Source organism: Alternaria ventricosa, assembly GCF_023758065.1.
Source record: "Alternaria ventricosa strain BMP 2768 chromosome Unknown scaffold_11, whole genome shotgun sequence".
Taxonomy (NCBI): Eukaryota; Fungi; Ascomycota; class Dothideomycetes; order Pleosporales; family Pleosporaceae; genus Alternaria; species Alternaria ventricosa.
In genome coordinates, this window is record NW_026055691.1 from 103,113 (window position 1) to 116,951 (window position 13,839).

At 53.9% G+C, this 13,839-nt stretch overlaps 4 protein-coding genes across 4 annotated transcripts; 3 read left to right on the top strand and 1 right to left on the bottom strand.

Annotated features, from left to right (window-relative positions):
• Positions 1–1,851: 1,851 nt before the first annotated feature.
• J4E93_006517 (uncharacterized protein) lies at positions 1,852–3,135 on the top strand (the record flags this gene model as incomplete). The annotated part of the gene is made up of 1 exon (XM_049344430.1): positions 1,852–3,135. The coding sequence occupies one exon, from the start codon at positions 1,852–1,854 to the stop codon at positions 3,133–3,135; it is 1,284 nt and encodes a 427-aa protein (XP_049198084.1).
• Positions 3,136–4,709: 1,574 nt separating this feature from the next.
• Positions 4,710–5,646, top strand: J4E93_006518 (uncharacterized protein; the record flags this gene model as incomplete). The annotated part of the gene is made up of 2 exons (XM_049344431.1): positions 4,710–4,913; positions 4,963–5,646. The coding sequence occupies 2 exons, from the start codon at positions 4,710–4,712 to the stop codon at positions 5,644–5,646; spliced, it is 888 nt and encodes a 295-aa protein (XP_049198085.1).
• Positions 5,647–8,123: 2,477 nt separating this feature from the next.
• J4E93_006519 (uncharacterized protein) lies at positions 8,124–9,789 on the top strand (the record flags this gene model as incomplete). Its single annotated transcript, XM_049344432.1, has 2 exons — positions 8,124–9,095; positions 9,148–9,789. The coding sequence occupies 2 exons, from the start codon at positions 8,124–8,126 to the stop codon at positions 9,787–9,789; spliced, it is 1,614 nt and encodes a 537-aa protein (XP_049198086.1).
• A 252-nt stretch (positions 9,790–10,041) lies between these two features.
• Positions 10,042–10,557, bottom strand: J4E93_006520 (uncharacterized protein; the record flags this gene model as incomplete). Its single annotated transcript, XM_049344433.1, has 1 exon — positions 10,042–10,557. The coding sequence occupies one exon, from the start codon at positions 10,555–10,557 to the stop codon at positions 10,042–10,044; it is 516 nt and encodes a 171-aa protein (XP_049198087.1).
• Positions 10,558–13,839: the final 3,282 nt, after the last annotated feature.

Genomic DNA, 13,839 nt, shown 5'->3' on the forward strand with positions numbered 1-13,839 from the left:
CTTTCAGCAACCCTTTGACGCTTGGCCCGGCACCCCGACGCCTAGCATCACAACCGCCACGCGAAACGCTGACTCGCCGGCTCGCCTGATCGAATCCGCGTCTCGAGCGACGGCGCGAAGCAGTTCGGCCGCAGCGGAACTCTGTCAGCAGCAAATCCTTTCGCCACTGCCGGCGCCATCGAAGTCGACCCAAACTGTCGGAACTGCTGCGTAGAGTGGCAGAGTCAGGCGTAAGATCCAGTCTCTCGCAAGGGTTGTCGTGTCTTTACAAGGCGCTGCGATAGATCTCAGCAGAACGGCGGTGCATCACTGGCTGTTGCAATCATGAATCAAGGTAAGCCAAATCCCCAAGTATTTGCAACCCATGTCCTGCGCAATACACAAACCCCCAAGTCGCTCGCCCCAAGCGCTGCACATCCAGCCATAAGCTGGCGCCCTTCTCCGCATTCTTCCCAGGCCAACATTCCTCCCGCGTGCGCTCTTATATTGCACCACAACACAGTTGGTGCATCGGCCTTCTCCCCTCTGCTCATTGCACCACACTGTGGGTCTGCATCTGTTCCTGTTCCTGTAGTGCGTTCCGCACACTTGTCCTGCCACCCGATCGCGGTGCCGCTTGTGCTACCACGTCCCACGCGCATCTTCCTCTCCTCTCCATCGCGCATCCGTGCACGTTGTCCGTTATTGTCACACGTCTTGTTCAACAGCACACCGGCTGGCCTGGATTGATTGGCTGACGTGCAGGATAAGCAGTGCTGCAATCACCGCTGCCATTGGCATCGGAAAACCCTTTCTCTTCGGATCAGGAATGCATCGAGCATATTGGTGCGCATGCACATCATAACTCCTACGCAGCCGTACCCGATCAGCTAAGACGCGACGGGCTCCTAGCACATACTGCGACCGGTATCCACCAGGGCTCGATTACAGGCCGTTACGGTACACATCGTCCCGACAGTGCGTAAGTAGATGCTCTCATTGGTCGTTTCCTTCCCGGGCTGGCATGATAGGCTCCGTGGTGCTGCCTAGCCTTGTGGCCCCCAGCCTGCATCCCTCGACGCCTCTCTGGCGTGGTGCAGCCCAGGCTCAGGCTTCTCCTACCCCAAAACAAACACGTAGTCAATGTCCTTCATCATACTTGTCGTCGCACACGCTCCGGATGCATGGCGCACTTGGTCTTCCCAACAGGCTGGTCTGTCACATTGATCACACGACAAGCCTAGCGGTAATGCCGTACCGCCCCTGGTCTGATTGACGACTTATACCGTGCCACCCTACTCTTGGTTACACATCGTTGTCGTTGGCATCACTTTGGCCGGATAGCTCTGTTTTGCGAGTTTGACTGACTTGTGTCTATAGCTACCAGTCGAGCGTGGCTCTTTCGGACTCAGGGTCTGGTTCCATATCGACCTCGCCAAGCTCAAACGCCTCATCAGCACTGGCGTACTCCTCGTACACTACGTTCCCTCCGACGGTGTCAAACACTTATCAAAACCACTATTCCGTACCAAATAGTTACTTCAGCACTACGTGTGGTTACGGCAGCATGTCTTCGAGTCGACGATTGTAGGTTTTCTGTGTGGCGCACTCGTGCGTGTAGAACCCGACGCGATGCATGACAGCTGACAGCTACGCGATAGAAACGATGCCTCCTCGTCGGCAATGTTACCTCCGGCGAGATCACCAGGACTAGGCCATTCTGTGTCACCATCCATGGGTTCGTCGGCAAGGGAAAATTATACGACAGGGACGCCTGGCGTGCATAGATATCCCAACGCCTTGTCCCCTCGAGCTGATCTTTCCCGGTACAACTCGCAACCTGACACTCCTAGGAGTGTGCTTTCCACTACCATGCCGTTAACCTACAATGGTGCTTACCACGCCAGCACTTATGCGACGCCCTCAGGCTCACCCGAGACGCCGCCTTTCAACGCGCAGGAGACATGGGGCAATATCACCTGCGAAGGCTCGACAGTGACGCCCAATATCGACGCCAAGATCGAGAAGGGCTTCTTTTACTCTGGTGATCGGGTATGGACATGCTACCGCAGGAACTACTTCGCTGTCAATGTGTCGTTCCAGCTTACGCCCTGGATCGCAAATGCCCGCATGTATCTCGAGCAGACGGGTAAATCACCGGAGCAAATACAGTCTATGGCAGTATCTCTTGCAGCGGCTGTGGACGGCTCCACAGGCAAGACCATCGAGCTGATCCAGCACACACCTAAGCGTGACAAAGGCCCCCAGCTTGCGATGAAAAAAGAGTTACTGGCCCCAACGCCACCGGGAAAGAGTCATGAGCATGGTGGATATGGGCTGAGTAACTTCCATCAGACCTCAACCGTGCCGGGTCCTCAACTACCCTTGCAGAGCGAGAGCGATTCGTCGCAACAATATTCCCCGACGAGCCACGCCAGTAGCAATTACCAGCACTCCTTCGAACGCATTCAGTTCAAATCGGCAACAGCCAACAATGGCAAGCGTCGCGCTCAACAACAGTACTACCATCTGATTGTCGAGTTGTGGGCGAACGTGCAAACTCCACGAGAGTCTGAGCCCCGTTGGGTCAAGATCGCAGCCCGGCTGTCTTCCCCCGTCGTAGTCCGTGGCAGATCACCTAGCCACTACCAGAACGAGGGCCCACACAATGCTGGTACTCCAAGAGGCGCGCCTGGGTCTGGCCTCGGTGGAGGCGGTCATCATGGGCTGGGATCAAGTGGCCAGCCATCCTATCCGGCCTGGAGGAACGGTATGTCGGGTGGTGGTGCGACTGGAATGGGCGGTAGCATGTACCGTGGTAACACGTACTCGCTAGACCCAAGTCCCGTCGGCAGTCATTCGGTCAGCTCAGCAAGTTCTTTGAGCGGAGGTCCGGTCGAGGGCGTTAGCGGCGAACAGCACATGGTCGAAGATGACGACGCGAAGATGATGGATGCGCCGCAGGACTACTCTTACTATCCTGCGTCCATCTATGAGAGCATTCCTGCTAAGCTCGAGAGCACCCTACCGCCACCCGACCGTAGGATCAAGGATGAGTATCCCACTGCTGGCTGGCACATTGGAGGCTGCGGAAGATTCCAAGGCATGGAGAGCAGTCGCGGATACTATCCCGACGTCCAAGCCCACACATACTGACAAGCATTCAGTAGATTGCTGTCATAGCTTGCATGAACCATGTTGGCCGGCTCAACATGGACTGAGGCTCGCTCTCTTCTCGAGCGAACTCCCGCCTCACTGGACTTCGTACAGGCAGTCGGGAAGCTCTTACCAACGACGGCTACTTCTGGGTGCTTCGCGATGATATCTCGGTTTTGCGGCGGCCTTGTTATTGTTACTGTACTTGATCCTTTGTCAACACGAACACCGACGAGCCCCCACACCAGCACTACTCCCCAAACGAATGACGCCCGAAGTACCGCAGCTCAGACAAGGTTAGGATGGTACACGAAGAGGTGTATCATACATGGCGCAAGAAAGGCTACATCGCAGGCTTCGAGCATGTTGACGGCAGTACAACGTTCAGTGTTGGCCTGCTTCCAAAGAACATGTGTACAATGTCCGTATCTTGGTATTTGAGCCGACAGCACATGACCTCCCTTGTTTCCGCTGGCATATGATGCCTCAACTGCTGGTCGGGTTTACCTTGCTACATGTCTTGGTTTGTCACCACAAAGCATATTTAATTCTGCCCCCTTTTGGCGGTGCCTCCAGTGTCATTGCCTGTATGGCCTGGATGGACCAACTTTCTTTCACGTCGTTCCCATGCTGTTATGTCTTTCTCTGCTTCAGTTCTGTTTTATGATGGTGTTCTTTACGCATTACGAGACGTGCAGGCGGTGCAGGGTTGGGGGCACTTTCTACGAGTTATGAGTACGAACGCTTCTTGCATGGTGCATGGCGCATGGAGATAAAAAGGTCGACGGTCGCATACTTCTCTTCCGTGCTGCCTCCGTGTAACGCGCTCTGACTTGTGCGCCTCAGCATCTGTCCTTGCGAGCTTGGCAGCAACGGCAAATAATGGTTGTATGAGTAATGGGTCACGGGCATGGAAAGCCTTCGAGGCTCTGGATTAGCAGGATCGAAGACGCACACAAAGAAAACGCAACATCGGCTAGGACGTAGGGTTCTGTAGGGTCGCGTAGCCACTGTATGGCACGGTTACGAAGGAACGGGAGATTTACGGCACACGAGAAAGCTAATGACGGCGGCCCCTTGTCTATTGTATGATTATATAGTGCCTTAAAAGCGTGTGTTAGTTGTCGAATGCAGGCGGCCCTTTTTTATCTACCATCGTTCGTAGCATTCCTGGGAGTGATGTTTGGCTGGTCTGGGCGCCATGGCTCGACGCGACTTTTGGCGTACGTGTTGGTTACGCGGGCGTGGTCCAGGCCAAGACGAGCGACCACCATCACAGGATACTTGAGAAGGTGATTGCACATGCAAAGAAGAGTGAAGGAGTGCAGACGTGAGGTTCCTGTAAGCTCTTGCCGTCGGACGTGTTCCCGCGTTCCCCGCGGCTCAGGCGTCCCTTTCCGGACTCAGGGTCCGGCCGCCAAAACTTTGGTTGATGCTGAACGGTGTCACGTCATCGCTACACCCACGCGACTCCCTGAAGCGTCCTGATCCCGACGCGGCTCGCACACACGCTCCGTCCAGCATCCTACAGCATTGCGCATCCGGCGCTCTGTTGACAGCACACGCCGGCTCCCATGGCGTGGTACGATCAGGACAGCTGGCTCACGGCAGCTTTCTCCCCAAAGCTGTCGACTATCCTCATCACCTTCCTCGTCGCGCTCTGCCTGCCCATACTACTGCATACCGTCCTCTACAAGAAGGCAGCCGCAGCCGCGCAACTTCCCAGCTTGTTGCTAGTCGGCCCGAGCGGCAGTGGGAAGACGGCCTTTACGACATTGGTAGCGTGTCTCCCAACCCCATCCTCCTGTACCGTCTAACAGCTGCCAGGCCGAGCGCAACGCTACAACCCAGACGCACACGTCCACCACACCCCTGACCGTCTCCGCTCTCCTCCCCAGCCCCCACGTCCCTGCGTCTTCGCACTACCGCTCACCAGGCGACCCAGCATTCGAGCGCTCTCGCAACTTCCTCCTCCTCGATACACCTGGCCACGGCAAGCTCCGTCACTATGCCACCTCCCAACTTGCCGACCCCAAGAACATCCGCGGTATAATATTCGTCGTCGACGCCGCTCAACTAGGCGACGAAGCCGGATTAAACGAGGCAGCAGAGTATCTCCACGACATCCTCCTCTCGCTGCAGAAACGCTACACCAACGCTACCACAAGCAAAGGCCCAAAGGAGATCCCTGTCCTTGTTGCGGCAAACAAGATGGATCTTTTCACGGCGTTGCCCGCAAACCTTGTCAAGAACTCGCTCGAGAAGACAATCACCGAGGTCAGGAATAACAGGGCGAAGGCGCTCCGCAATGCAGGTGCGGCGTTGAATGGTGGCGAAGATGAGGTAGATGAAGAGAAGGAGTGGCTGGGTGAAGGCGGCGAGGGCGTCTTCACATTTGAGCAGATGAGAGAGAGCGGGACAAGTGTAACGGTGATTGGGGGTAACGTTCAGGCGGGCAAGGAGGGCGCTGATGTGGAGAAGTGGTGGCAGTGGATTGCTGAACAGCTTTGAAGGAGCTACAGGTGGCCAGAGAGGGTAGGGTAAATCGAGGCTCGATTGTGCATCGATGTATCGATCCCCCCTTCGGTAAATAATGAAACTAGTAGGTCTATGCCACCTTGATCGGGGTCATGACTAACACATACATATAATCAAGTTTGCTGTTGTACTTTTGAAGTTGTGGCGGCATGACTGCCTCTTCTTTCGAGACCGAAGTGATCTTACATCTGGTACAGCCTCCAAGCGCATCGAACTATGAGGATGACACCCTTCACACCTGACAGTGTATGTCTTGGATCAGTTGCTCTTCTTCGTCTCATGCAGGCCAAGCACTGCCCAACATGTGTTGTTTATCTTGTTATCCCATGCTTGCGTACGTTATTACGCGACTGTTCCAAGGCAAGCTTACGGGTAAAGCGATATCGAGTACCAGTATCTTCCGCTCGTGGATGACGGCCGGCCGTGGCGCTCATTTCTCTTTGACCAAAGTCGAATTTCCAAAGAAGACATGTTTTCCCAACGACTGTTAGCGTTCTAACCCAACCCATTCGGGCAAAGATTTATGAACTCGGTCTCCTCGAGCCCGAAGGCTCAGAACTCACGAAACGTAGCGGCGATGACGTATGGACCCCGTTGACCGAGCAGCGAAAATGTGTGAGGTAGATATGTCTTCCATGCCCTGAGGCTTATGCTTACATGTGGACAAGGCGGAATCGGATTAGACCCGGTCGAACCGCTCAAGAAAGCCGGGGACGCTTCGATTGAAAGAATGGATTCCTTGGACCTTGTATTCTAATTTGCATAATCCGATCGAACGGCTGATACCTTTGTTCTTGATGCGAATTGAAAACGCTACTGCCGCATTTTGGTTCTGCACCCCCTAGTTATGAGAAGGTGTTGTCATATCACATACCTCAGTCCTAAGCCTCGCGATGTCTCAATGAGGCCGCCTCGTCCATACGATCTGCTGCTTGTCTGCATGCCATTTTGATCCCATCGCCCAGAATGGTATCGTTTGAGGCAAAGTACCGTAGTCTATTCTGCCAGGACTGCCATCTTTTCACTGTAATCTTCCCTTCGCCACCCTGGGCCTTCCATAAAGGACCGACTGGCGCTACATAGTCCATCAGACGGTCGTAAAGATCGTGACTTAGGAGTGACAGCCATTGTGTAGCCGCTGGAAGGTCTATGCTAGGCTGCGATGACCTGAAAGCCGCCCAGTCTTGGTCAGGTATGGTAGCAGAGCCATCGGAATGCTGCGTCACTTCATTGAAACTGAGTTCATGTTCTAGGGCACCGACGATTGGATACCATGCCATGCCACGAAAGTCCAAATTCTTTTGTGGCAGCGCACCTCGAACGTGGTGACAGCTGAGAAGCGCGGCGAAGGTGTTGATGTTCCTGTGAAGGTCCCTGACAGCGAGAACGACATCACCACTGACAATGCGTTCTGTCATTGATTCAGTCGTCCTTAACGTCGCGTCTGTGCGAGCTTCAGAGGTCATGAACTGCAAGCTATAGCACTTTGGACCTGGGCCAAAAACTGTCAGCTTCTGAGACTTTTCAGCATGACGGTTGTTGATGTCCATACCTTGCAAACATCCCACGAGCTCATGATTGAAGCCAGGTAAGTCCGCAAAGCAGCTGGTGCCCTGAACCGGCTCATCCGTGTCATACGGATACTCTGGTAAAGCGTATGACAACTTCGCAAGCTCTACCACCAAGTCGGCCAACATCCTCAGTTCTGCTTCCGGCCATATCTCGCCACGATGGCAGATGGCGCCCCAGAGTATGCTCGCGTCACGAGGTGTAGACGAGGAGCAATGCACTGAAGTCAGTGAACCAAGGATATCTGCAGCTTCTTTGGGATTGATTCGATGAGTGAGAAGATCTTGGAAAGTACATAGGATGCGTCCTTGTGTGGAAGATGGGTCCACATCGCGTATCGCATCCTCATCAGCGCGAGATAGATTTGGAAATGAAGGATCAACAGAAGCCCGGTTCAGACCTGGTCGAGTGGAGCTGACAATGGCAGACAGCTGTTCGTTGTTCCATCTTGCAGCCATCGAATTAAATTAATGTCAGAATACCGCCAAAATAAACAGGGATGTAAGTGATGAGTACTAGACAGTTAAGATGCCAGCATGTTGACTGTTGGCAGGCAGGCCGCCGAGGTGCTGATTCATAATGTTATGCATACCCACCACGTGCCCAGGTGTGTTCACCTGGGCAGCTTACAGTGGCGGCGGCGGCGTGGTGATTGAGCGCATCCGGCTAGCGTTGTGAGGATCTACTAGCGGTGGCTTGAGCGCGGCGGCTATTTGCGGGTCAGGCCATCGAGTTTGTTCTTCGCGACAACTTTGCAGCCGTATCACGACATCTTCTTCGCCTTTGACGTGCGGGTACTCTCTTTACTTATACCCCCAGAAATTTATCACTACACATACTCCAGGATCACGTACAAGCCACAGCACACGAATACCGCAACCATGTCTACCAAGACGCGCCCCGCCATCCCACCTGTGGTCATGGACAGCATAACGCAGCAGATTGGCAACACGCCCCTCGTACGCCTGAACAAGATTCCGCAATCCCTGGGCATCCGTGCCACCGTATACGTAAAGGTCGAAGCCTTCAACGCCGGCGGCAGTGTCAAGGACCGCATCGCGCTTCGCATGATCGAAGCCGCCGAGAAGTCTGGTCGCATAAAGCCCGGTGACACACTCATTGAGCCTACGTCTGGTAACACAGGTATTGGACTGGCTTTAGTGGGTGCGGTCAAAGGATACAGAACCATCATCACACTTCCCGAGAAGATGAGTCCCGAGAAGGTGGCGGTTCTTAAGGCGCTTGGAGCCGAGATCATTCGTACCCCAACGAGTGCGGCATGGGACAGCCCCGAGAGCCACATCGGCGTTGCGAGGAGATTAGTCAAGGAGATTCCGAACGCGCACATTCTCGACCAGTACTCGAACCCCGACAACCCGCTCGCGCACGAGTGCGGCACGGCCGAGGAGGTGTGGACACAGACCGACGGCAAGATCACCTGTCTTGTTGCTGGTGCAGGAACTGGAGGCACTATCACAGGTCTAGCGCGCGGTCTGAGGAAACATAAGCAGGACGTCAAGATTGTCGCTGCCGACCCACACGGCAGTATACTCGCACTCCCTGCCACTCTAAACGACGAACGCGTGAACGAGGGCTACAAGGTTGAGGGAATCGGGTACGACTTCATCCCTGACGTCTTGGAACAGAAGATTGTGGACAAGTGGTACAAGACGGACGATCGGACATCGTTCCTGTACGCGCGCCGGCTGATCTCTGAAGAGGGCATTCTGTGCGGTGGTTCGTCTGGTAGTGCGATGGCTGCCATGGTTGAAGCCGCGAAAGACATGGACCTCACCGAAGATGATGTTGTTGTTGTCATCCTCCCCGACAGCATTAGAAGTTACCTCAGCAAGGTTCGTCATCTTTTGTCCTATGCCACCGCTCTGTCATACTAACATATCGTAGTTCGTCGACGACGACTGGCTTGCAGCGAACGACCTTCTCCCCCCTACGCCTCCTCTAACACCTAACACGAACGGCGCACACACTCGTCGTCTCTCCACCACCAAGCAGGCCGACGCTTTCCACGGCGCCACCATCGCTTCCCTACGACTCAAGCCCGTTACCACCGTTCCCTCGAACTCGCCCTGCAGTGAAGCCATTGAAACAATGCGTGAGAAGGGTTTCGACCAACTTCCCGTCAGCACATACTCTTCCGGCGGTAAGGCGCGTCTTGTCGGTCTAGTGACCCTCGGCAACTTGCTCTCCTACATCGCTGCCGGTCGTGCCACACCAAAGTCGCCCGTCGAAGAGGTCATGTTCGATTTCCGCAAATTGAACGAGGTCGTAAAGGACCTTGGCCGTCTTTCGCTCGACGGCGACAACGCGAAGAACACACAGAAGGGTGGCAAGAAGGGACGAAGGGAATTTGTTGAGATCACCAAGGAGACCAGCTTGAGCGATCTGAACAAGTTCTTCGAGTGGAACAGCGCGGCTGTTGTCACTGAGCGCGTCGATGGCGAGCCAAAGGCTGTTGCTGTTGTCACAAAGGTGGACTTGCTATCCTGGATGGTCAGACAGGGAAACACTAATGGGCACTCCAACTAGATGGAGTAAAGATGATGAAACAGGATGTATATGAGAAAACGGTTAACCACGAGGCACGCATATCAAACCTTTAGCGCAAGAAAAGTTGGCGATATTCATATTGGACCGGTAGCAACGGAGTTATAGGCATGGTACAACTCAACTTAGATGGCATTCGTCTGGTACGTCAGGATAGAAGTGCGAGACCTCAACGTCTATAAACAACAGCTATGAAAGGCTGCAAAGTCAAACTCTTCTAGTTCAGCATGAAGCCTACGCTATTCCCATCATAATCTCCCTCAACTTGCCCGCCGCCGCGCCATCCAGAAACTCCATACTCTTCTTGATGCCCAATTTGCCGCTACTCATTTCTTCCATTTCCATCATCCATAGCAAGTCATTCTCCACAATCTGCCCCTCCGTCGCGCCTTTCGCCTGCATCATGAAGCTGATTCGCAGGATGACCTTCATCTTGACTGGATCGACAATGACGTCTGTGACATTGGATTTCCAGGATTCAAGTCTGGGAAGCATGGATCGTAGATGGGTGAAGAAGCCGTCGAGAGAATGCGTGCTTTGGAGAGGTGGCGTGAGAGAAACTGCGTACTTGTGGCCCCAGGAGTGCTCGAAAGAAGGGGCGCAGTAGGTACGCATGAGATCGAAGTCCATGCGTTCTGGAGAATTCGTGTCGAGTGTTTGGGCTCTGATGAAATTGAGCGCTGTGTCTCGGAGGATTGTATAGGTGGGCAAGGCAGATGTCGCCGGATCTTCTGTGGTATGGTTGCTCATGGTGATGTGGCTGGTTTGTTTTCGAAGATGAAGAAGTACGATCAGGACTCTTGGGGTGGACGGAAGATACGACTGTGGCTTGCTTCATTAAGTGCGGAGAATTACCAGTGCTACATATTACAAGCGGATCCCCACGGTACGCCACGGGATAGGGTTCAATTGCCCCGAAAAACGAGAAAGTCGCAGATTGTAAGTTTACGCTACTGTTTGAAGTGGGCGTATATGCTGAAGACATGGGGCACGCTTGTTTTGTCTCCAGGAAAAGTTGGTCGTTGAGTGAGCAAGGTACTATCGCGGGTGCTCCCGTTGCTCCACAATGTCCGTCCAATCAGCTGAACGACGACCGTGACGTCGAAGTAACAGTCGGAGAAAACGAATGATCACGATCTAGCTGGTGAAGTATCGCGCAATTGTAGAACCATCGAATTGAATGCAGTAAAGACGCGATGGCGGGAGGGTCGTGTCGCCGAGCGATCAGATGCACGAATTACTTTCTGTTGGAAATGTTGGCGTGTTGGCGGCGTCCGGTATCAAAAGTCACAGTACTAAGAAGCGATGAGATGGATGGGTCTGAACTGAAATGCGACACATCGAAGAGCTGGTGTTTGGGAAGAGCTGAGCAACTAACTTACTTACCACGTCAAACGCCATAGCCAATGCCTATCGGGACAGAGGGCCATATCACCTGTTACTTTCCAAAATCGCCCCGTAGACTGGTGTAAAATTGCTGCACGCTTGTAGGTCGTGTGGTTTGGTTCTGGAAAGCCACTGGATCGCGATCGATCAGGATGCCTCCGTCTCACACTGGGATTCTATTACGGCAGCTACCTTCCGGCAATGGCAGACCCACTGACTACGGCTCTGTAGTAATTGTCCGACGCAACAGCCTACTTCCATCGGAAGGTTTGTTACCCCAGTGTAAGACAGCATGGGTGCGAACACGCTCGTTGTATTCGCAAGCAAGAGACCATTCGGCCGACATGTCTTGTCACTTCTGCCCTGATCGGCTATTCGTTGTACATAGAGATATACAATATGTATGCCGAAGTCGACATGTGCTCATGTCTGATGGATGGACGGAAAGCCAGTTCCCAGTACTACAAGTAGTATATAGCCGGCAGTTGTCTCGAGACGTCGGAGGGAAATGACTGGCGATTGCGGTCGAGGAATCATCCATCGAAGCAGCATCGGGGTATAGAGGAACTCCGAAGTGTCTGAAGGCGTTGTGTACGCGGTCTCGAATCGAACGCGATGAGGGTGAGGTAGGTTCAACCGAAGATCGGACTATCGATGCCAGCGGATGTAGCAATCGTGTAAGAGACGGTGTCGGTATTCATGCGCGCTTCGAACAACGAGGGGGTCCTAGGCTGTTAGCTTGTTCAGTTTTCCGATCTGCTTCTGAGTGGAAGTAAGTCATAAAGAATGCGCTATTGTACGATACAACCGCTGGGACGTGAGTGCAGAGAAATCAAAGCAGTGAATTGTTGCGGGCTTTCCACATCGCTGCAAAAGGAGGACTGACACATGGCGGAACTGTCGGAAGCCTGATCTGATGGACGATGCCCGTGCGTTGCGAGAGTGGTACATTCGACGTATGCGTAACGTCACTGGGGAATGATCGCCGGTCGATAAAGCTTGTTGAAGACGCGTCGTACATATGGCTGAGGGCTGTTACACCAGAGAAGGTGCTTCAAGATGTCGTTGGGGTGTGTAGACTGAGAAGGGGCGTGTCCACCTGGGCAGCCAGCGGGAGCCAGTGTCTTAGTACGCGGAAGGCACGCCCCGGACGCCTTCGGTTCGGTCCGGTGTTTAAGTTCCAAACAGCATGTGTTTGGCGCACCCTTTACGCATCTTATCAGGGGAGTAGAAGGCCTCTCTGCACCGTCGTGCAGGATCGCGAAGCTCGCTCTGGGAGAATGGTCATCTGCGTGCCCATGTGCAGCTGCAAGGCCTGACCGCCGCTACTTACCGCACGCCCATCATTCCCACTTCGGCTCCAAGCCTGCGTATCGTATGTGATTCAGGAAATTCTACGAGCCCAAGGGTTCGGTACCTTCGCATGAGCTTGTTATTCGCCGCTCATCTCTGAACTTGACATCTTTGCGACGCCCAGCGAGAAAACTCACGAGCGGAAAGAGCATCACTGCAGTCCTTCCTCACTGCCGCAAAACGCGCGTCTCAGTGTAGTGCATATGAGATCCGAGCCTTCCAGGCTCTCTCAGAAGTGTATGGTGTGAATTTCTGCCTGCGACCACCTGCAGTGTGCTCTTGCCTCGGTAGTGTGTGTCGCTAGTCATGACCCGATGTATCGCCAGCGCGGCGCTTCGTGCGGCTGTTGTCTAATTCGGCGTTCGAACTCTGCGACAAGCATATATTCGGGTCGCGTAGATTGATGTTCCCAATCTCATCGATTTTGTGGTTTGGCGAGGCGTTCGCAGAGGCGCGTGGGGAATAATGGCACAGTTCAGTGGTACAGATCAAAAGCGGTACACACTGCGTAGCTGTGCCACAAGGGTGCTGCTGCTTGCGCACACATTAGCGCTATGTGTTGGATCCAATATTCGGGTTGGTGGAAATGCTAGAAGCCACTCGTTCGCGCTGCCAAGCTGAGTAGAACGCGGCAGTTCGTCCTAGAGAGGACTCGAACATGACGGTAGCATCGCTTCGTTCCATCCGATTCTTCATAAGTCGAATCCATTATGCCCAGATCTGTTGCACTAACTCAGCCAGACGATGTGGCTGACAAAACCCCAAGCAAAGGCATTGTTCTCGTTGTATCGCGGCAGGGAGGATAGTGGAAGCTGATCTGTCGTTGCCAGCTGTTCGCGAGGCAGTTCGATGCACGAAAGTTCTTCTCTCATGCGGACCGTGGAAGCAAGCGAACTTGCGTGCCGCAATCGAGATCATCGATGCTATCTGCCTAATCGTCGTGTCCGGCGTCAGCAGGAGATTCGATTCAATCGTAGAGGCGTGAGAACACTGGGTAAGGGCCTAAGTAATGTCTCAAGACAAATCTCCGCGTCGTGTTAGTCCTCTTGCGCTAATGTCTTGCTTGGTTGCGGTCGCCGCAGCGGAACTCGTACGTACAGGTTTCGCGCGTCTGCACTGGTGTGAAGGAAGAGTTCGAAGGCGGGAAGGGAGTGGATAATGCGTCATCGTGCGATGCGTTGGGAAGGCGTGTATGCCGCAGTCCGATCCTTAAGGGGTGATTGAAGATGAACCATGTGTTGTGCTCGAGGAGTAATGCCGGCTGTCCGATAAGGGGAGACGACTCAAGAAGAT